Below are 23189 nucleotides of genomic sequence, written 5' to 3'. Positions count from 1 at the left end.
TGTTTAGGGCCAAAAATGCGTGAAGGTATTCTCGGAAACTAATGTAATATGCTTGCTTGCATGGATTGTTCAAAATGAGCCAAAGGAGTCATAATCAACTCATAAATAAGTCAAAACTTGAACAAAAAAAACCAAGACTGGGCCAAAAGATGTGAAATGCAGACCGCACAAATATTGTACGGCCGCGAAAGCTACAACGCGGTTGCGAGCACTATTTCGCGGTCCGCGAAAGGAAGATTCAGAGAGATGGATTTTTGGGCTAAAACATAAATGCGGACCACGTCAGAAAGGTGCGGCCGCGAAAGTACCTGCGCGGCCGTGATTGGAATTACGCGGATCGCGGTTGCTGAGGTTCAGAGAGCTTACATTTTAAGGAAAAACAAGAAGTGCGGTCTGCGTCAAGATTATGCCGCCGCGGAAGTCTCCTTCGCGATCGCGATGGAAATTACGTGGTCCAAGAAACCATGCTCAACCCAGATCTAGAAGTGAAGAACGCATACCGCGATTAGAATTACGCGGCCACTAAAGCAAGAGTACGGTCGCGGTTAGAATTACGTGACCGCGTAACTTTTGCAGGGGTATTTTTGTCCAGAAATTTTAGTTTAGTATAAATAGAACTTTTTGTCATTTTTAGGTTAAGTTTTGTTTTTGATGAGCACGTGAGACCCGACCAATTTTTGGTACTGCAGGCTTGGACTCAATAGTAGTGCAGGCTTGGACCTGACCAATTTTTGGCGCCGTTGTCGGGGAGTTAGATGGTCTTAGCTATATATCTAACTATTTGTGTGTTTTGTTCTTTTTTCCTTCCATTTTTCTAATTTTTGTGTGTCAATTGCTTTTAGGTACCAAATGGCTCTTAACGAGGCCCTCAGACAAATTCCTTGGGGGGAGGAGGTAGATGTAAATGAAGTGGATGAGGTTCATCTTGAACCTCAAGTACAAAGAAGAGGCCACCCGCCTCATGACAACGTTGCATTGCAACCCTCCCCCACCTCCTCCAAGGGTAGCACACCGGGTGTTGCCCAATGAAGGCTACGCAAGTGCAATTGTCCCACCCCGGATTTGGGTGGGAAATTTTCAAATAACCAATGTCATGCTTACTCTATCGGAACAAAGGGGTTTCTTCACCGGAGCTCCACATCAGAACGCATATAAGTATCTCAAAGGTTTTGTAGACACATGCTGGGGGAGCAAGCAGACGAATGTATCTGAGGATGCTTTGAGGTTAAGGCTTTTCCCTTTCTCACTTAGAGGGAAGGCTTTGGATTGGCTTGAGAGGCTGCCCAACCATTCCATCACCACTTGGGATGAGTTGGCCGAGAAGTTCATAGCAAAGTTCTTTTCTCCGGGACATATGGCAACATTGAGAGATGAAATTCTTGCTTTTAAACAAGAGACAAATGAACCGTTACATGAGATTTTGGAACGATACCAGACAATGGTCAAAGAATGCCCCAACAACGATATGAATGAAGCAATGATCCAGCAAACCTTTTATAAGGGTATCAACACAACTAACTAGTGTGTGGTGAATCAGCTCGCAGGGGATAACTTCATGAACACGCCATATTCAGAAGCATGTGAAATATTAGATGAGATGGCGGACACCTTTTCTGCTTGGCAAAGTCGGGCCAACGTTCCTCAGGGTGACCCAAATGTTATCCACCTTCACAAGGAACTTCATGATCACGGACAAGCCATAGCAGAGTTGACAACTACCGTGAATCAGTTAGCCAAGGTAGAGCTTCAGCAGGTTCAGGGGCCAAAGCAAGTAAATGCCATGGAAGGAGTGAATGTAATGTTTAACAAGAGGATAAAAAGAGGTCAACAAGTTCAACACAATCATAATCAATTTCAGCAAAGTGGTAGTGGGTACAACTAAGATGACTCTTATGACGATAAAAGTGAAGAATTTCAATATGTGAATAATTACCAAGGTCAACGGAGCAATGCTCCAAATCAACAACAGTGGATATCACAAGGAAAAAATCAAAATTGGGGCAACCAAGGCCAAGGGAATTGGAATAGTGGCAACAACAACAATTCGAACAATTGGGGGAACACCAATCAAAATTGGGGGAATCAAGGAAATAACCAAGGCAGTTGGGGTGGCAACAATAATAGTAATTGGGGAGGCAATTGAAACCAAGGGGGTTGGAACAACAATAATCAAGGGAACCGGGGGTCGGGCTTTCAAAGGCCCCCGATGTATCAACAACCCAATAACCCACCTCCATATCTGTCACAAGGGCAAAGTTCTTCCAACAATGAGATGAGACGGGTTGAAAGTATGTTCAAGCAAATGATGGAAAGAAATGCCGACTCCGATGCCCAAATAGCCTCCCACAACATTTCTATCTGCAACTTGGAAGTCCAAATGGGTCAAATTTCTCAAGCCTTGAATACTCGCCCTAAGGAGGCACTACCAAGTGATACGGTAGTAAAACCGAAGGGTGGAAATAATACGGGCCATGCTATGGCGGTAACTACAAGAAGTGGTAGAGGTGGAGTTGCTAGTACCTCCAATCCAAGAAAGATCGTGAGTGATGATGTGGTTGTGCAAGAAGAGGATGAGACAAGAAATGATGAGAATATGAATAAGGAAGTGAGTACAGACATTGATGAAAATGTGTAGGAGACACAAGATGATGTGAACCCATCTAAGGAATACGTGATAGACATACCGGATCCGGTAGTGCCCAAAAACAAAGCTCATTTGCAAGGCCTCCTCCACCATATCCTCAAAGGCTCGCAAAGCAAAACAACGAGAACCAATTCAAGAAATTCATTGTTATGATGAAATGTTTATCCATAAATGTGCCTTTTGTTGAAGCTCTAGAACAAATGCCGGGATATGCCAAGTTCATGAAGGACTTGGTAACAAAGAAGAGGTCAATGAACTGTGAGACGATCAAAATGACACATCAAGTGAGTGCAATTGTGCATTCCATGGCTCCAAATCTAGAAGATCTCGGTGCCTTTACAACTCCATGCACTATTGGCAGTGTTGATTTCGCCAAAGCTTTGTGTGATTTGGGAGCGAGCATTAATTTGATGCCATATTCTGTGTTCAATACATTGGGGAATGGGAAACCAAGACTTACTTCCATGAGATTGCAAATGGCGGACCGAACAATGAAGAGGCCATTGGGGATAATTGATGATGTGCTAGTTCGGGTCGACAAGTTCATACTTCCCAGAGATTTTGTGATACTCGACTGTGAGGTTGGCTATGAGGTTCCAATCATATTGGGGAGACATTTCCTAGCTACAGGGAAGGCCTTAGTTGATGTGGAAGCTGGGGAGCTCACATTCCGAGTGGGCAATGAAAAAGTTGTGTTCCACGTGTGCAAGTCAATGAGGCAGCCTAATAGCAACAAAGTATGTTCGTCTGTGGATCTTGTGACGGAGGTGATTGTTGATGACACAAGTGCTATGATTAATGTGGAAGACCCTTTGGAAGCTGTGTTGTTGAATCATGATGAGGACGAGAAGGAAGGCTTGGTAGAATGTGCAAATGCTTTGCAAGGAATGGGATCCTGCACATATGGAGCCTGAAAACTTTCCTTGGACCTTGAGAACCGGAAGACTCTACCAACAAATCCCTCAATCGAGGAGCCACCCACATTGGAGTTGAAGCCCTTGCCTTCACACCTCAGGTATGAGTTCTTAGGCCCTTGTTCCACATTATCTGTTATTCTCTCTTCGTGCTTAACTAACGTGCAGGTAGATTCTACCCCTTCAAAGAAAAAAGAAGGCAATAGGTTGGACATTGGCGGATATTCGGGGTATAAGCCCCGCCTTTTGCATGCACAAAATCATATTGGAGGAAGATACCAAACCCTCCGTGGAACATCAAAGGAGGTTGAACGAGGCCATGCAAGAGGTAGTCAAGAAAGAGATCATCAAGTGGCTAGAGGCAGGGGTTGTGTACCCCATTTCTGATAGTTCATGGACTTTGCCGGTACAATGTGTCCCAAAGAAGGGGGGCATGACTATAATCACAAATGATAGAAATGAATTAATACCCTCAAGAACTATCACCGGTTGGAGGGTATGCATGGATTATAGGAAGCTGAACAAAGTAACCCGGAAAGACAATTTTCCATTGCCATTTCTTGACCAAATATTGGATAGACTTGCCGGACGTGCTTATTATTGCTTTTTGGATGGGTATTAAGGATATAACCAAATTCTCATTGCACCTGAAGACCAAGAGAAAACCACCTTCACTTGTTCGTATGGCACATTTGCGTTCTCAAGGATGCCGTTTGGTTTGTGTAATGCACCAGCTACTTTTCAGCAGTGTATGATGGCAATATTTACGGATATGGTGGAGGAATTCCTCGAGGTGTTCATGGATGATTTTAGTGTTATGGGTGATTCCTTTGAAGAATTCTTGGATAATCTTGATAAAGTGTTGGTCCGATGTGAAGAGACCAACTTAGGGCTTAATTGGGAGAAGTGCCACTTTATGGCCGAGGAGGGCATGGTCCCTGGCCATAAGATCTCAAAGAACGGTATTGAAGTGGACAAAGCAAAAATTGAAGTGATATCAAAACTCCCTCCTCCGACTTCCGTCAAGGGAGTGAGGAGCTTTCTTGGTCACGCGGGGTTTTACCATAGGTTCATCAAGGATTTCTCAAAAATGGTGAACCCCATGTGCAAGTTGTTGGAAAAAGATGCCAAGTTTGAGTTCAATGATGATTGCATGAAAGCTTTTGAGATACTCAAGTATAGGTTGACTACCACTCCCATCATTACCGTACCCAATTGGAGGTTACCATTTGAGCTCATGTGTGATGCTAACGACGTTGCGGTAGGAGCGGTATTGGGGAAAAGAATCAACAAGATATTTCATTCGGTCTATTATGCAAGCAAGACAATGATCGACGCCCAAGTCAACTATACGGTGACCGAGAAAGAGCTATTAGACATTGTCTTCACTATGGAAAAGTTCCGCCTGTACCTCATGGGTACCAAAGTGATTGTGCACACCGATCACGCGACACTTCGTTATTTGATGAGTAAAAAAGACTCTAAGGCTAGTTTGATGAGATGGGTTCTTCTTCTACAAGAGTTTGACCTTGAAATCATAGACTGAAAAGGGGGTGAGAATCAAGTGGTGGACCACTTGTCCCACTTGGAAGAGGAGGAGAGGCCCCGTGATGGCCTCGAGATTAATGATTCATTTCCGGATGAACAACTCCTCTCTGTGTCTTTGACTGGGATACCTTGGTTCGCCGATGTGTCTAACTTTCTTATGACCGGCATTGTCCCGAATGAGCTCTCTTCTAACCAAAGGAAGAAGCTCAAATGGGACTGCTTGGATTATTATTGGGACGAGCCATATTTTTTCAAAATTTGCAATGATGGTGTTATCCGGAGATGTGTTCTGGAAGAAGAGCAATTGTGTATTCTTCAAGCTTGTCATTCCTCGCCCTATGGTGGTTACCATGGTGGGGCGAGAACTGCTACAAAGGTCCTAACTGTGGATTCTATTAGCCTACCTTGTACAAAGACGCTAGCGAGCTCGTTAGGCGTTATGATGAGTGCCAAAGAGCCGGTGGAATTTTCAAGAAGAATGAAATGCCTCTCACCACCATCCTTGAGATTGATATTTTCGACGTGCGGGGCATCAACTTTATGTGGATTATGTTTCCAAATAGGTTGAAGCTGTGGCTTTTCCCAACAATGAGGCATGGAGTGTGGCGGCTTTCTTAAAGAAAAATATCTTCACAAGGTTCGGCACCCCAAGGGCTATCATTAGTGATGGGGGTTCTCATTTTTGCAACAAAGCCTTGGACACTTTACTTTCTAAGTATGGTGTCAATCATAAAGTGTCAACCCCCTATCATCCCCAGGTAAGTGGACAGGTTAAAGTCTCCAACAGGGAGATCAAGAGCATTCTATCCAAAACTGTCAATGCAAATCAGACTGATTGGTCAAGGAAACTTGACGATGCTCTATGGGCCTATAGGACAACTTACAAGACTCCAATTGGTATGTCTCCGTACCGGTTGGTATTTGGGAAAGCATGTCATCTTCCGATTGAATTAGAGCACAAGGCCATGTGGACGCTGAAAAAATTGAACCTTGAATGGGATGTAGCTACCAATCTTTGGGTAGAGCAACTAAATAAACTTGATGAGTTCCGGTTCCATGCTTATTCCAGCTCATCCTTGTATAAGGATAAAATGAAGTACTTACATGATAAATATATCTGGAACAAAGAATTCAAGGAAGGTGACTCGGTTCTTCTATTCAACTCTCGGTTACGGATATTTTTGGGAAAGCTCAAGTCGAAGTGGAGTGGTCCTTTCGAAGTGGTACATGTGACTCATTTCGGTGCTCTAGATTTGAAAAACAAGAATAGTGAGATCTTTAGAGTCAATGGGCACCGAGTGAAGCACTACCTTGGCAAGATTGATGATAGTCACGTTGTGGCAATGATCCATTTCAAATGATAATGGTAATATGCGATGTGTCGCGATGTTAAATCAGGCGCTTCTTCGGAGACAACCTATGTGTTTTTCTTTCTTTTGATTTTCTTTGTAGATTAGACATTGTTTTGGACTAACTGGTTGTGAAGTGTATGTAGGAATTGGTTGTACAGTGCAGGAAATTGACAAGGAAAAGATTTGGCTAAGTAGTGAACTTTCGCGGACCGCGCTCAAAATTTCGCGAACCACATGATCACTTCGCAGCCGCACAATTCTCCGCGCGGTCGCGTAGCTGAAATGAGAAAAATGCCAACTCTTTGAAGTTGGCCTGTCAAAATTCCTTCAAAGTTCGCGGCCGCATTCAAATTTTCGCAGTTCGCACAAATTGTGCGGCCACGACCAATGTTTCGCGGACCGCGCCCATGCATCTGAGGAAGATCTACAGAAAGTTAAAGAGTGCGGACCACGACAAAATTTTGCGGCCGCACTCAGGTAAGGCGGTGGGGTCACTGGGTTCTGAGTATAAATAGGAGTTCTTGAAACTTTTCACACTTTACAAACCCTAACCTCTCAAACTCACCTAAAGCACTGTGTATCCTTACTTGGTTTCAAACTCATCCTATTCTCATCAATTGTCATTTTCCTACCATATTTTACAACTGGTATGTTCATTTTAATATTTTCATTTTCTCTTTTTCTTTTCTTTTCTCTTTGTTTTAATTTTTCTTTTTAGATAGGGTTAGAATCATACCAAAATGTCAAATTAATGCTTAATTGTTGATTAACAACATATGGGTAGTGTTTGTAGGCATAATGGTGGTTGAGGTTAGTAACTTTGCATGTTTAATGGCTATGATTCTTGGGTACTTAGTGAAAACCTTAGTTTTAAGTGTTCACTAGTGCCGATTTATTTTGAATTTCACGGCCGCTGTGATTTTTTTGCGGTCCGCAATAGGGTATGCGGCCGCGTTCAAAATTACGCGGTCCTCGATACCCTAGCTTCAAGGCACTGATAGTTGTTTAGAATTCGCGGCCGCTGTCACTTTTGTGTGGTCTGCGATTGGTCTTTCACGGCCGCACCCAATTTTTCATGGTCCGCACATTTGAACTTCAGAGTCTCTATCATTTGCCTTCGCAGCCGTGTTCATTTTTATGCAGTCCGCGATTGGTATTTCGCGACCTCACTCATTTTTGTGCGGTCCGAGGTTGATCAAGTTCAGAGAGCCAGTAGTCTGAGCCTGGCCTCTTCGCGGCCGCATTCACTTTTACGCGGTCCGGGATGGGCAGTTCGCGGCCGCACTCACTTTTATGCGGTCTGCAATGCCCTATTCTGAGAATCATTGTTGTTCATTTTATCTGTACTGCTTTAACACATGATTGAACCCCAATTCTAACTGTCTTTCACTACTTGTGTGTTGCAAAAAATGGTGCGTTCTCGTAGGGGGGAGACACTTCAAAGGGGAGGGCAGAATCCTCTCGAGGTCGGGGTAAAGGAAAGCAAACATTACCCTTAGCAACCAAAAGGGTAGTAGGCAAAAAGGCTACCCCCGTTAGACCTTTTGCCGACTCCTCTAACACAAGTGAATACCTCCTATCCCGGGAGACTTCCGAGGGGGAATCTGTACAACCACAACCGGGGGCACAATCACAACAATTCCCCGACAGATTCTATTTAGTCGATGAACCTACCTCCTCCTCTAGTTATTCTGATGGCTCAGAGGGAGGTAGTCAGGCATCCGGACCATCTTCCCCACATGCTACAACAACTACCCCAACAGCTACCCCAATCATTTTAGATGAGAAAGATGAGGTCCCGAATGACGGGAGAGGGGGTGACACAATCATGGGAGGCCTAGCTAGATCAAAGAAGCCGGAAGTGTAGTCTGATAGATTTGTAAGTGAGAAGGCGTATGGCAAATTTTGGGAATGGTGGCCCCAAAGGTCGCTCACTCTTGAGTGATAATTCATAACAAAATACCTAAGCCAACACAATCTGAATGTCCTACGGCAATTTACGGAGAGAAAAAGATAGAAATGGTTCACCCGTCGGATGCATGATGCAAATGAATACCTTGTCAAGGAATTTTATGCCAATGTTGCCCACATCAAAAGGGTACAAAGGTGACAAAGGTCCGGAACTTGAAAATACGGTTTGATGGCCACGCACTGAACACATATGTAGGGTTTGAGGATATCGAGGCAGTGCAATACCTGGAGAAGCTAGAATTGGGTGATGCAGCTCGCCCATGGCTAGCTGAGATACTTGCTATTCCGGGGACAACACCTGCATAGCTCACAGCAGGAGTTCAAATTGTCAGAGCCACCCTTGACTTTGAAGCAAAAGGGTGGGCAACATTCGTGTGCAACCGTCTTGACCCGTGCCAACATGAGAATGTCCTTTTACTCACCAGGGGAGTATGGATAGCTTCCATCATGACCGGTTATCCTATTAACATGGGAAACTTGATGTCCTACAACATCTCCAATGCAGTCCAGAAAGAAGAGAGATCATATCCCTACCACAACTTCCTCACAGAGTATTTCCAAGACCAAGGGGTAGAGCCGAGACATTTTGATGTGGAGGTGAGGGCTAAAAAGCCTTTCTCATGGTATAGCCTCCAAGGAGCGGACAACCCTAAAGCTAAGGGTAAAGCCACTACCTCTACTGGCCAGTCTGAAGAACCAATGGTAGTGTCCATCGGGTCAGAGGCTTCCACAGCATAAGGTTCTTCAGTTGCCATGCCTCCTCCTTCCTCCGAGCCATCCATCACAGTTCCATTATCTGTGCCTTCATCTTTCACCTACCCTTAGACTGCACTACGGGTTTCACAGATACTATCCAGTCTCAACAACTGGATGCAGGCAGCTACCACAAAGCTGACTGCCATATCCAGTGCAGTAGTAGCACAGTCTTCATCCCCATCAGAGCTTCAGGTACCTCCATCAGTGGAGGACTCTTTGAAGAAGATTCTGGACAACCAAAAGAACATTCTGGACGACCAGAAAAAGATCCGGGAGACTCTTGATACACATGGGAAGATTATCAAGGATTTGGGGAAGCAGGAGAAGAAGATGCGTAAGACTCAGGCATCTAAGGAGTTGGTGGAGAAGTTGAGCAAAGAGGTTGAGAAGATTGCTTCTGCTGGTGATATTCCACTAGACCTGCTCATGGAGGAGACAGCCCCAACAGCACATGTAGCAGAGCATGAGGCATCAGATGTAGTAGATGGCCAGTCTGAGGAGCCGGTTTCCACTATACATATTGCTGAGGAGATGATCCAGATGCTCAGCAACCCCATGGTCCCCCAATCAGAGGATGTGGAGATCCAGTTAGAGGACACGGGGGGAGCTGATGATCCTATGTAGTCTAAGGATCCCACTCATGTTCCTGACCCGATGTAGACAGTGACCACATAGGGAGTTCTCTTTACTCTCTAACCTTTCCCTAATCTTATTTTGATATTAGCATTGAGGACAATGCTATTTTTTATTTAGGGGGGGATTTCCATTTTGATTTGATTTGTGATGACATTTGATATGTAATAACTATGATACTATTTTTCTTTATCTTTGTTTACCGTTATTTTCACTTTTGGTATGTATATAATTTTACCATTCGATGTATATATTCATTTCTATTATGTATATATAAAATTTACTCTATTTTGTACATATTCAGTTTACTTTTCGTAGTTTACTTCATAACTTCTTTTGTTATTTTTCCTTAATAGCTTAGCTTCTTATTTCCTCTAGTAGCTTCTTTTTATGTTTTTAGCTTCTTTTTACATTTTGTGTGAACAATAAGCATTTGGTTTTCTTAATACCACGGTTCTTTCCAAAGGTGGATGTTGTGTGAACCGGGTGGCTCTTCCCAACGATGGATGGCGTGACAACCATCTTAAGGGATCGAGTCCGTTTTCTTTTTTTTTGGTGTATATAGTAGTAGTAATGAATAAAAGTGTCTCAAGCAGGCTTCACTTGGTAGTAACACATTTATCTTCGACCTGATGGTTAGAGACAAGTTGATTGGCAAATATTAGCTCTAGTTGTGACCTTTAGACTCTTGAGTTGACTAAAACAATCATCGAGCGATTTCCTTGAGCCATTAGTGATTTTCAATCTTAGCTAGGGTTGTTGTGGGCCCTCGACTCTGTTGTCTTTAACAATTAAGCAGCTTGAGAGGTAAGGTATTGAATTGAAAGTCCAAGTCCCGTGCCAATAAGTCTAGGACTTGGCCCGAATGCTTGTCTAGGCGAAATTCTAAGTGTAGCTCGACTTGAGAAATGATTGTAGGCTCTCCTTGGTCCAATTTAAACTTTGAAAGCTTCTGTAGCCTACCAATATGATAGACCTAGTCAACCCCTTTGAGACTAAGCCTTTTTCATTCAATAGCCACATTACAAGCCTTTAACCATTCTATAATGACCTTCTCTTGGTACTCAATCTTTCCTTAGCATTCATGATGAATAATTGGAAAAAGCATAAGTTTGGGGGAGAGACGAGGAATTTGAAAGTGATAAAAGGTTCAAAGAAGAAAAAGAAATGATGAAAAAAAAGGCAAAAAAGAAATACGTCAAAAAGAAAGTAAAAGTTGAAGGGATTCAAAGAATGCAATGATGAAAGGAATGGAATGATGAGAAAAGGAGAAAAATGCTTGTCATGAGTAAGAAAGAGTGATGGTGTGTCTATCTAGTTCCCCTAAGGAAGAAGAAAATGACTCAAAAAGTCAAGAAAGTATGAGCCGAAATGAGAAAATGGAGTGCTTAAGGAAAGATGAAATCATCATAGTTCGATAAGTCCCACTTTGATCCAAAAGCCTTCATTACATCCCATTAAAGCCCTATATGATTTCAAGTTGAGTGAGCTTACATTAGTGGTAATTTACATAAGGGTCAAACTTATGGTACTTAGAGCCGGACTTGTGGTATTCTTTTGAGAGTGATGAGCGCACTCCTTCACAATCCTTGTTTTGAGTGGTACATTCCAAAAAGTGAGATTTTCTCATGGAGAGTAGAGGAGGAGGAGTTTGGGATTCACAATGACTTACGTGATAGAGCGAGCTTCCTTGATGAATTGAGTCAACTCTTGATGCTCTAGTGTCACATTAGAACTATAATACTCAAAAGGTCATAACATGATGTTGTTGATAATTCATTTGTGTTGAGGGTAAGTGTTAGTCCCAATTGATGCTTGATGGAGCCATCTTAGGCCAGCTGAAATATCCTTTTATTTTTCTTGTGGAGGTGGGAATTGCCCTATTTGCTCGAGGACAAGCAAAAGCTTAAGTTTGGGGGAGTTGATAAGTAGGGATTTTAACCTATTATTTGATCTCTTTTACTTGTGTTTAGGGCCAAAAATGCTTGAAGGTATTCCCGGAAACTAATGTAATACACTTGCTTGCAGGGATTGTTCAAAACGAGCCAAAACTTGAAAAAAAAAAACTGGGCCAAAAGATGTGAAACGCAGACCACACAAATATTGTGCGACCGCGAAAGATACAACACAGTCGCGAGTACTATTTCGCGGTCCGCAAAAGGAAGATTCAGAGAGATGGATTTTTGGGATAAAACATAAACGTGGACCGCGTCAGAAAGGTGCGGCCGCAAAAGTACCTGCGCGACTGTGATTAGAATTACGCGGACCGCGGTTGCTGAGGTTCAGAGAGCTTACATTTTAAGCAAAAACAAGAAGTGCGGTCCGCGTCAAGATTATGCGGCCGCAAAAGTCTCCTACGCGACCGCGATGGAAATTACGCAGTCCGCGAAACCATGCTCAACCAAGATCCAGAAAAGAAGAACGCGGACCGCGATCAGAATTACGCGACCGCTAAAGCAAGAGTGCGGCCGCGGTCAGAATTACGCGGCCGCGTAACCTCCGCAGGGGTATTTTTGTCCGAAAATTTTAGCTTAGTATAAATAGAACGTTTTATCATTTTTAGGTTAAGTTGTGTTTATGATGAGCACGTGAGATAGCTGGAACTTCCCTTTTGGGCAATTTTGTATTAGATTCACCTTATAACATTAGATTTTCATCTTTTAATCTAGTATTATGAATTTTATCGTCTTTTTATCTTTGATTTCTGCTATTTCTATAAGTAGCTAGACCTATAGCTAGGGTTGTGACTCAACCCTAGTATAGGTATTTAATGGGTATTGAATTTTAGGGCTTGAATGTTTATGGGTTAGTGATATTTAGCCTAGTTCATGCTAAAATTGTAGAATTAGTGGTTGCAATCACTAATTCATGCCTTTATGACTTAGTCTCTTCTTGAGAAAGAGGGACTAAGTCTAGGAAAACTAAGCTAACAAGGAATTGGGGTGAAATCAAGAAATTGATAGCCCCAATTAAAGGGTTAAACCTAGAGATAGTAATACCCGACTTCAGAGGCGGACCCAGGATTTGAGCATAACGGGGGCACCATTATCTTTAGTATCCCAATCACCTGCGATAAAGTTCGGGTGCAACTCTTTGAAATGACTATGATAATTTATCATCAAAATAAAAATATCAATATTATCAAATACCATTAACTTGATACTAATATAACAAAAGCACATTGTCCACTCATAGTTGAACTCGACGCGCTTTCATATTTTAAAAACGGTCAATAATAGCATCATTGCTTATATTTACAAATACTTCCTTCTCAAAGTAACAAACTAAACAATCATTTAAAAATGCATCACTAATACTACTACGCAATTCATCTTTGATATACTTCATGGATGAGAATGTTCTTTCTACCGTTGCAGTTGTGACAGGTAAAATTAAAGTCAACTTCACAAGCAAATAAACAAGTAAATAAGTCTCCACAAGATTTGCCTCAACCAATGCTTTTGCCAAATCACCAATTCCTTTCAAATCAGAGAACCTAGGGTCACCATGTTCCATGTGCCATATGAAAGTGTCAAGTTGGCGACTAAGATCTCGAAGCTTCAATTTACCAAACTCATCGGGATAATGCTTGGCCAATGTCATTATTCTTTCCTTATCAAAATTAGCAAATGAGTTAGCCGGATTCAAGCTAGCCATACCAAGAAGCAAGTTACTACTCACAACATTAAAACGACTATTAAGCTCCAGAAGTTGCAAATCAATCACTTCATAAAAAAGCTCAACACGTAAGTGATGTGAATAAGTAACACTAGAAGGCCTACGCTTCGACTTTCCAGGAATATAGAATTCTTCCATCTTGGGCACCAAAATATCATGTTTTGCACAAAATGAAGATACTTCATCCATCAATGGTTCCCATCCTTCATCTCTCATTTCTTGCAACCTTTCCTTCATGATATCAAGAAATACCATGGCATTGACAATATCTTGCTCTTTCTTTTGTAAAGCTTTGCTCAACTCGTTTGACATTATCAACACTTTTAACATAAAGTGAAGCAAGAAAACAAATTCAAATGCTTTAATTTTACTCGAAAAAGCTTCTGCTTGCAACCTATCATTAACATCACCTTCACATTCAATCACCCCAAACACATGAACAATAGAAGAAAATAAAATAACAAAGTTATCCAACGTTTTACAATGTGATCCCCAACGAGTGTCACCTGGCCTTTGAAGCCCTCGCTCTTGATTTAATCCTTTTCCACTTTGAACTTCACCACTCTCTAGCAATTGCTCTAACAATTCTGCTTGATGTTCCCGAAGTTGGTCTCTACACTTAAAAGAAACTCCAATCACATTCAACACGTTAGTAACAATAGCAAAGAAAGTCTCCACCTCCTTATGTTTTTTAGCAACAGCTACAAGCGTCAACTGTAATTGATGAGCAAAACAATGAACGGAATATGCCGATGAAGTTTCTTGCAAAATTAAAGCTTTAAGACCATTCATCTTTCCCATCATATTACTAGCCCCATCATAGCCTTGTCCACGTATTTTGGATGGACTTAATGAGTGTTTCATTAGCAAAGAAAGTACTGCCTCTTTCAACGACTTTGCAGATGTATCACTAACACGAACAAGACCAATAAATGGCTCGTTCACTTGGCCTTTTTTGTCAACATACTGCAAAGCAAGGGCCATTTGTTCATGGTGTGAAATATCCTTGGACTCATCAACTAATATCCCAAAATAATCTCCATCTAGGTCATCAATTATAGCTTTCACGGTCTCTTGTGCACAAGCACTCACAATATCCTTTTGAATTTTTGGCGAAGTCATCATATCATTTTTTGGAGCATGTTTTAATATAACTCTATCTACATCTGGAAGCCTATTTCCAAGCCATTCCAAAAGCCCTATAAAAAGGCCTTTGTTTTTTGAAGATTCACTTTCATTGTGACCTCGAAAAGACAACCCAAAGTCTAAGAGAAATCTTGCAACATCGATTGAGGCATTTAAACGAATTCGATATTCACTCTTTTGTTTCTCAGATTGCTTTTCAAAAGCAGCTTGAATTGATTGAGATTGATTTGACAAGTCTAGCATTTTGTTGAAACACTTATGGTGGAGGCTATTTACTTCACCAACATGTAGACCAAGTCTTTCGGGTCCTTTATTCCAAGCCTTAAAGCCGGTTTTTGTGAAAGAGTCACCTGTGCTACTATGAACGTAATCATTTTTGAATAAATAACAACATAAACAAAATGCGGCATCTTTCTTCACACTATACTCTAACCATCTAGAATGTGAATCTTTAAACCAACCTGGACTAAATTGGCGTATTTTTTTCCCAAATAAAGTTTTAGAAAATTTGTGATAAACTGGTTGGCAAGGCCTTCTTTGGATGTAGTGTCTTCTCACTTCATCCCGTATTCTGGAGCTATACCTATGAATGGGTATTCTCTCTTCGGGGTCAGGATTAAGTGATTTCATATCAAACTCCTCTACAAGATGGGAAGAATTGTCTCTAAAACTAGAACTTGGTTGAGAAGAATTAAACCTCGTCAAAAATATGTCCATCTCAATTCACATCAACAAAACTTCCTACAAAGCAACAATGCCAAGCAAAACAATATTTTAATAGGGAAATCACACTCATTCTATCACGAACAAAAGCAAATATAATATTTCTAATAAGGGAATCACACCACTATATTTTATTATAAGTCATAATTCATAACTGTATTATTATTATTATTATTATCTTAAAGATAGAAGGAACACTTACCAATTTGTGAAAGGTATCCTTGAAATTCAAATACAGCTTGGTTTCAAATCATCCACTTCACTGAAACAATATTTCAAATAGCATTAGCAAAATATCTTCAAATACCTATGAAATTAATTTATTAAGATAAAAGAATTAACACACCAACTAAAGATTTAACATCATGTAAATGTGCACCAATCACCATGATTGTTGTCTGCTCAAACAATGAATTCAAAAACTAAAAGAACAGTAATGAATTCAAAAACTAAAAGAAGTATCCTTGAAATCCGAATACAAGTTTCTTGCAAAACTTGCAAGCATTATCTACTATATTAAAGAACTCCAGAAAATTAAGCTAATAAAAAGAGAAATTTACAGGACTACATGAGCACTTTACTCATCAATTATTTGTTCAACTTAAATGCTTGCTATTATTTGAATTTGCATTTGATGGTGTTAGTGAAAAGGGATATTTTGAATGGGGAAGAAAGTAAATCTGTTCATAAGTCATAACTCATAAACAATCTAGGTTAAAATCACAAAAATCAAAAAAATAATATTTGTAAAAAGAAGAAAAACTTACTCAACTAATCAAAGATTTGAAGAAGAGTGGGATTCGAACTTCAAAGGGATGCAAAGAAGTGAAGAACTGAAAAGAAGGTTGAAGTTGAAGGGAGGCAGAGAAGTTGAGAAGGTTTGTTTCTTGGAGAAAAAAGAGGGTTTGTTTTCGGATCTTTGAGGGGGTTAAAAAAATATTAAGCTATTTAAGTCTTAAGTTAAAAAGTAAAAATTAAATAATATGGAATGTAGGACCCCAGATTCGAATCTGGGTCCAGAGGCAAAAGAAGGCTGCTGAGCACTTCCACAAACCATCTCTTCTGTCCGGCCTTTGTGACTTAGGGGGCCGCTTTAAATATTTAAAGGGGTCCTCCCTGTATTAACAGATATATATAAAATATATATACAATATTTTTGTCGAGGCCAACGGGTTCCGTTGACCCCCCACTCCCAAGCGTAGGTCTGCCCCTGCCCGACTTGAGCTAATATCACGTGACTTGCATGAATACCCATTTGGACTTGAGAAAGCCAAATTGGAAAAAATCACTCAAATTATCGAGAGGTATAGAGTGAGTACTTGGGTTTGATAGTTATATTATGACCCCTAATTAATCAAGTTTGCCCTAGATTCTTGCTACTTGTTAGATATCCACCTAGGCGGAAGTCACTACCCTAGTCCTTTTAAACACATGAAAACCAACATAAAAAATATTGTACTTAGCTTTAATCATTGCATATAATAGAATAGAATTAGAAGTAGAATCAAAACCAAAATGTGTGGAAGCGTAATTAGGAACAAAACACGCATCTAGACTTAGATATAAACCTAATTCCAAATTAATTAACTCCATGTGGATTCGATCCCGACCTTGTTGGGTAAAATTGCATCGACCATCCTCGCTACTCAATAGTAGTGTAGGCTTGGACCCGACTAGGGGTCGGGATCACTACCTCTTTTCCCTCCCAGTTGCAGTCTTTCTTTACCTGCTTAAGGTACCCCTCATTATCGAGCATATATACCTCGACACTGGCTCGCATCGACCAGGAATCGACGAGGCTTTATCGGTCTTGAAATCGGAGTTTAGCGCGCACCCCCCAGGAATGCATTCCTCAAGACGGGGTTCCACCGATATTTTTTCGCCGGCCGGTTGAGAAGATGAAGCAGCTTCTTTTTGTGGTACCATTTTCGATATTTTTGCCATTTTTGTGTAAGTTTAAATGAGAGGAAGATAATAGGACTTGGCGTTTGAGAAAGGATTAACAGCAAAACCTGAAGATTTGTAAAAGGGAAGAACTTAAGAGATGTAAAAGCTTTGGAGATTAGAAGAAAGTGAAAGTAAAGTTTGAATCAATAAGGAAGGGGTCTATTTATTGGATTCACGACGACAGTTCAAAGGCACTAGTAGCCGACCACCAACTGACACTCGTTAATGACTTGGGAAACTATACCGACGGGACGTTTCGGTCACTCTCGTCGCTTACGTCACGAGGATGACGTCATGACAGGTCGAGGTAGAAAATCGAAGGCTCAATTCATTTTTTGTCATTTCACTCCAAAAAACGAGGGAACTACCTGTATACGGTTAAAATCGGGCCTACCCGGTTTTACTACTTGACCGAGACCGGGAGGTTGCATCGAAGGATGGCCTTTTAACGGAACAGACTAAATCACGAGGATAAGGTACCAAGTTCAGAATCGAGGTACCTGTCGAGATCGAGGCTAGTAGCGATCGAAACCAAATGAGACAGACATCGAGCAAGATCGAAGATAGCACAATAACAGAAAGGCGAGATATGCATGACTGATCGAGAATCATGGCGTAAATCTCGAAATGGATCAAATCGGGAACGGTTAATTATCTAATCATGGAATTTTCTTCTGTAATTAGAATTATACCATAAATGGAATTCCTCTACTATTTAAAGGGGGGTTCTAATCATTTGTAAGACACATTGTTCACATATATCAAATCAATATAATTCTCTTTCTCGTTTATACTATTGTTCATCAGCTTGTTATATTTTGATTGTTCTTACATCAACTAGTTCGAGGGTATCCAAACTTGAGGGATGAGTTCCATTCTAACACTGATTTGCTTTATTTATAGTTTATTTTTTTTATTAATCTTCATATTTATTAATTGGTATTAAGTGAAATCACGTGTCCTTAGAACCACATTAATTGTTATCCAATTTTAAGGGTAAACACTTTTCCAAATATCCCACGGCTTACTATTGATGGTGCAGCGTGGAAAAATGGCGTTTAATACATCGAACATGGCATGCCACCAAGCTAGATAGGCTTATTTATCACACTGTATGGTCATGACATTAGGAATGTTGTAATCCCAATTCCAAGTTTTTAAGCCTTCAATTCAATTTTTCAACTATAGAGTATTGTCTAATATTTTAGAATTTTGAATTAAGCTACTCATCATATAAATCATTAAAGTTTTTGACAACAAGAACTAAAATAGTTTATTAAAACAAATGGCTAACATTTTGTTAACTTGAAAGAATTCTTACTAATATAAATAAATTTCACTAAAAATGTCTATTGTGAATCTAAATTTTTTATCTCTTGTAAAACACTACAGCTATAAACTATAAGCACAAAAATCTAGTGTTACATGTACATAGCTATCGAGGCATAAAAAAGTACCATAAAATTTTGAAAAAATAAGAAAAAATAAGTGATATATGGCACATGGGCATTGCAATGTGTAATATGTGAGTGCTTGAGTTTTTAAAATCTTTACACAATATCAACAAAAATAGCTAACAAGGTAAGTGAAAGAAATATTGATATAGCACATACGTTTTGCCAAAGTAACACAAGGCTCAAAGGAGAAACAAGTTACCACAATTTTATAAGCTTGCAATACAATGACAGTTAAAAAAACACCAAACAGAATTCTCCAGAAATAGTCATGGGATCATTAGGCTCTTCCATAAAACAGTCCAGCAACTACAAGATCTCACGAAATAAGATACAAAGATCTTGAGTGATGTGGACGAAAATGAAATGATCCGACATAGCACCATTCAAATGAGTAAATGATGCAATATAAAGTGGTTGGATCGGAAGCCTCAATTTGACCATCAATTGATGCCACATCTGGTATGTGCAAAATAACTTGAAAAAACAACTATAATGTACACATAATTATCAATAAAAAAAAGTTGAAGAAAAACGACTAGAAAAAAATATTGAATACATGATAGTAACCTCAATATCTTCGGCTACAATTTTTTCTGTAAAAGACTTCAACAAACTGACATAAGTTAATGTAACATAATAGCTCCTCGTTAACTAATAAGTTTCAGGTTGGAAGTGAATAATTGTTGTAATCTTACTATGCCAATATGAGAAAGTTAATAAGTTTTGTGAACTCTTCTCTTTTACATGGCGCGTCTAGAAGAGAATTGTGATAGGCTCGTACTTAATAGTTTTGCGCTTACGTACTGACTAATGCCCTTTTCGAATTTTCTTACTAGTCATTCTAATTGCTAGTCTAAGAAATATAACCATTCCCTATATGGAATAACCATTACTAGCTTTCGACAAGATATAGCATATTGTTTTGTTAGGATCGGGAATCGGGTAGTGCGGAATATAGCCAAACAACGGTATAATGATAATAACAAAGACAATGGAAGTTGATAACAACGATAATTAAAGCATATAAAGAAGACACAAATTTAACGTGGTTCGGTCAAAGTGACCTACGTCCACAAGCAGAGAGGAGCAATTTCACTATACCAATAAGAGTACAAAAGAGTACAAAAGAGAGTACAAAATTAGAGTAAATACTCTAATTAATCCCAAATACCCTAAGAGAATAACCTCACAAGATCACTCCAAAGAAATGGTTCACACAAGTGCTTCCCAACACTAACTCTCAAACAAAACACTCTTAATAAAAGAAGAAAGGAAGAAACAAGAATTGAAGACAAGTCTTGTTGGTGTGTATAAAATGAACTAATGACCTTCTCTTTTATAGGCAAAAAAGTCTTGGCCTCTTAAGTATAAAAGAAGAGATACAACTTGTGCAAATGATGTCCACCACACAATGCAATATTTTTGGGTCCCAAAGAATATTGCCAACAAAGTCTACACTTTGCAAAGATACTTATGCTTATGTGAGATGGACTCCATTTGACAAAATAATGGTCATATTACATGTTTGCATTTTAAATTATGTGAAATCTATGAATTGGTTGCTTTACTTTGGCCTTACCTTCGTAATTAAATTGAAGTCTATACTCTTGGAGTCTTGGTGATGTAGTACATGTTCTGTAATTTGAGCACGCCAAATCTATGAATAAGTTATACAGTATTCTTAATATGGGGTTGATAGAGTAACCGAGTTATTCACATTTTTTCCTAGTCGATTCTTTAGTGAATTTGTTGAGAAGTATGAAAAATGGGATCAACATTTCTTTAACCGAGATACTATTCTTTTTATCTGTTAGAGATTTTGAAAAAGAGTACTTAGAGATTTAAAAGCTTAGTGAAAAATAATAACAAATTGAATAAAATTGAGCTGCTCTTTGAACTTTATTTGTGCATCGATTGTCATATATTTAGTGTTAAATAGGTTTCATTGCGAATATAAATTAACTTGACTAAATCAGGTATCAACAAATCCTCATATATTAAGATAAATAATTGTTTGTTCTTAACCTTCTTTTTTAATGATTAAACATACTTCACAAACATTTTAAATACTCTATATAATGATATAATTGATTGCTTGAGCTACTTTGGGGTATTATATCAAACTTGAGCTACTCTAAACTTTTTGTTCATACTAGTTGCTTTGGTTAGATGTTATTTTTTTAACTCTCTTTTTCCTTTTATATATGAATACAAGATGCCCTCACTTTATTTATTTATTTATTTATTTTTAACTCATCCCTAATTAGGAGCATCTATAGTGTTTCTACACTTCCTCTCCAGCGTGACTCGAACCCAGAACCTAATGATCGTGGGTGGAGGTATTTTTATGAACTGAGTGATCCTCAATTTTCAAAGTGATAGCAAGTGCATACCTAAGTATTGCTCTAAGTTTTGGGTTATTAGATACTTGCTCTCTTAACTTTTGCATGATGCAATTGTTTTTACTCTAGAGTGATTATATTTCTCATGATTTCTCTTGATACCTCTAATATTTCATGATGACAAAATCATGACCGCCTCAAGGTGAGATCACCCAAGTATGTCAATCATTAGTATTCTCTTTCTTGATATCGTGCTTATAGTTTATAGTTGTTGTGTTTTCTCATAGGAGATAAAGCCTTTAGCTTCACTATATACATTCATTAATAATATTTATTTAGATTAGTAAGCTTTCTTTTAAGTTACCAAATGTTAGCTATTTATTTTAATACACTACTTTGATTCTTGTTGTCAAAAACCTTATTGTCAAAAACCTTATTATCAAATATGAAAATTTGAGCAATTTAATTCAAAGTTCTAAAACATTAGGCAAAGTTATTGTCACGATCCGAAATTTCCACCTTCGAACCGTGATTGCGCCTAACATTTTACTTGTTAGGCAAGCCAACGTTAGAATAATATTATCCATTTTTAAAATAATTTTAAATTTATTAATAACAAAGAAACAAATGCGGAAGCAAAGTTTAAAATATAGTGAAATAATCCATCAAAAAACAGTGTCTAAATACCATCCCAGAATTGGTGTCACAAGTGCAAGAGCTTTTAGAATAAATACAAATAAAGGTCTAAATAATATAAAGTTGTCTGAAAATAATCACACAGCTAAAGTACAATAGACGGGGGACTTCAGAACTGCGGACGCCATGCAGTTATACCTCAAGTCTCCTCGGATAGCTGAAATCCGAGCAAGTCTATGGTATGCCGTTGGGACCAACTCCAAAATCTGCACAAGAAGTGCAGAGTGTAGTATCAGTACAACCGACCCCATATACTGGTAAGTGCTGAGCCTAACCTCGACGAAGTAGTGACGAGGCTAAGGCGGTTCACTTACATTAACTTGTACGCAATATTAGTAACAACAACAACAATAGGAATAAATCAGGTAATTCATTTATAATAATTGAAGGCAACTCAGCAGTCATAACCAATTATCATTTCCATTATTTCTGTTGCAACGTGCAACCCGCTCTCACAATATATTCATTTTAATCTAGTCTGTTGCGGCATGCAACCCGATCCTCCAATATTAACTTTTTAACAAGTCTGTTGCGGCGTGCAACCCGATCCTCCAATATTGACTTTTAATAAGTCTGTTGCGGCGTGCAACCCGATCCTCCAATATTGACTTTTAATAAGTCTGTTACGGCGTGCAACCCGATCCTCCAATATATTCATTATAATCAATCATGTTGCGGCGTGCAACCCGCTCCTCCAACATTTTCATTTACCAATTCTTATACAAGAAATTTTTTTCAATAAATGTAACAATTAATATAAAATTACAAGACAACAAGCATACAATAATTATGGTTTAATTATGAAGCAAACAATGATAAATAGCAAATTATTATGGAAATCAGGGAGCAAATAGGCAGTTTAATATTTATTATGCTAAATGTCAAATAACAATTAAGGCACATAATTCAAATAACATGTAACAATTAATGCAGGAATTCAAGAATTTATATTTGCAAAGAATAAGAGAGAAATAATTATTATAATAATTAATTTATGATTAAAAATAATTTATGATTTTTCAAGTAAGCAGGCAAAAAATTAATTTGACGACGTATAGACACTCGTCACCTCGCCTATACGTCGTTTATATGCAATTCACATAACAAACAATTTAAGGGTTCTATTCCCTCAAGTCAAGGTTAACCCCGACACTTACCTCGCTTTGCAAATTTCAATCAATTATTCAACCACAACTTTTCCTTTTAAATTTGCCTCCGAAAGCTTCAAATCTATTCACAAACAATTTAATATATTCAATACTAATCATAGGAATTAATTCCATATGAATTTATAATTTTTTCGGATAAAAATCCAAAATTCATTAAAATATTCGGCAGTGGGACCCACGTCTCAAATCCCGAAAAAACTCACGAAATCCGAA

At 39.1% G+C, this 23189-nt stretch overlaps 3 protein-coding genes across 3 annotated transcripts; 2 read left to right on the top strand and 1 right to left on the bottom strand.

The window, feature by feature from the left end:
* Nucleotides 1-2796: 2796 nt before the first annotated feature.
* On the top strand, nucleotides 2797-3558 carry LOC138910151 (uncharacterized). Its single transcript, XM_070201374.1, has one exon. The coding sequence runs from the start codon at nucleotides 2797-2799 to the stop codon at nucleotides 3556-3558; it is 762 nt and encodes a 253-aa protein (XP_070057475.1).
* A 706-nt stretch (nucleotides 3559-4264) lies between these two features.
* LOC138910150 (uncharacterized) lies at nucleotides 4265-6467 on the top strand. The gene is made up of 4 exons (XM_070201373.1): nucleotides 4265-4520; nucleotides 5109-5566; nucleotides 5670-6246; nucleotides 6358-6467. The coding sequence occupies exons 1-4, from the start codon at nucleotides 4265-4267 to the stop codon at nucleotides 6465-6467; spliced, it is 1401 nt and encodes a 466-aa protein (XP_070057474.1).
* A 6462-nt stretch (nucleotides 6468-12929) lies between these two features.
* LOC104105691 (uncharacterized) lies at nucleotides 12930-15642 on the bottom strand. Its single transcript, XM_070200014.1, has 2 exons — nucleotides 15568-15642; nucleotides 12930-15383 (listed from the first exon to the last, which is right to left on the bottom strand). The coding sequence occupies exon 2, from the start codon at nucleotides 15357-15359 to the stop codon at nucleotides 13038-13040; it is 2322 nt and encodes a 773-aa protein (XP_070056115.1). The 5' UTR covers nucleotides 15360-15383; nucleotides 15568-15642; the 3' UTR covers nucleotides 12930-13037.
* Nucleotides 15643-23189: the final 7547 nt, after the last annotated feature.

Source organism: Nicotiana tomentosiformis, chromosome 4 (assembly GCF_000390325.3).
Source record: "Nicotiana tomentosiformis chromosome 4, ASM39032v3, whole genome shotgun sequence".
NCBI classification, from domain to species: Eukaryota; Viridiplantae; Streptophyta; class Magnoliopsida; order Solanales; family Solanaceae; genus Nicotiana; species Nicotiana tomentosiformis.
This window is presented reverse-complemented; position numbering and strand designations above follow the sequence as displayed.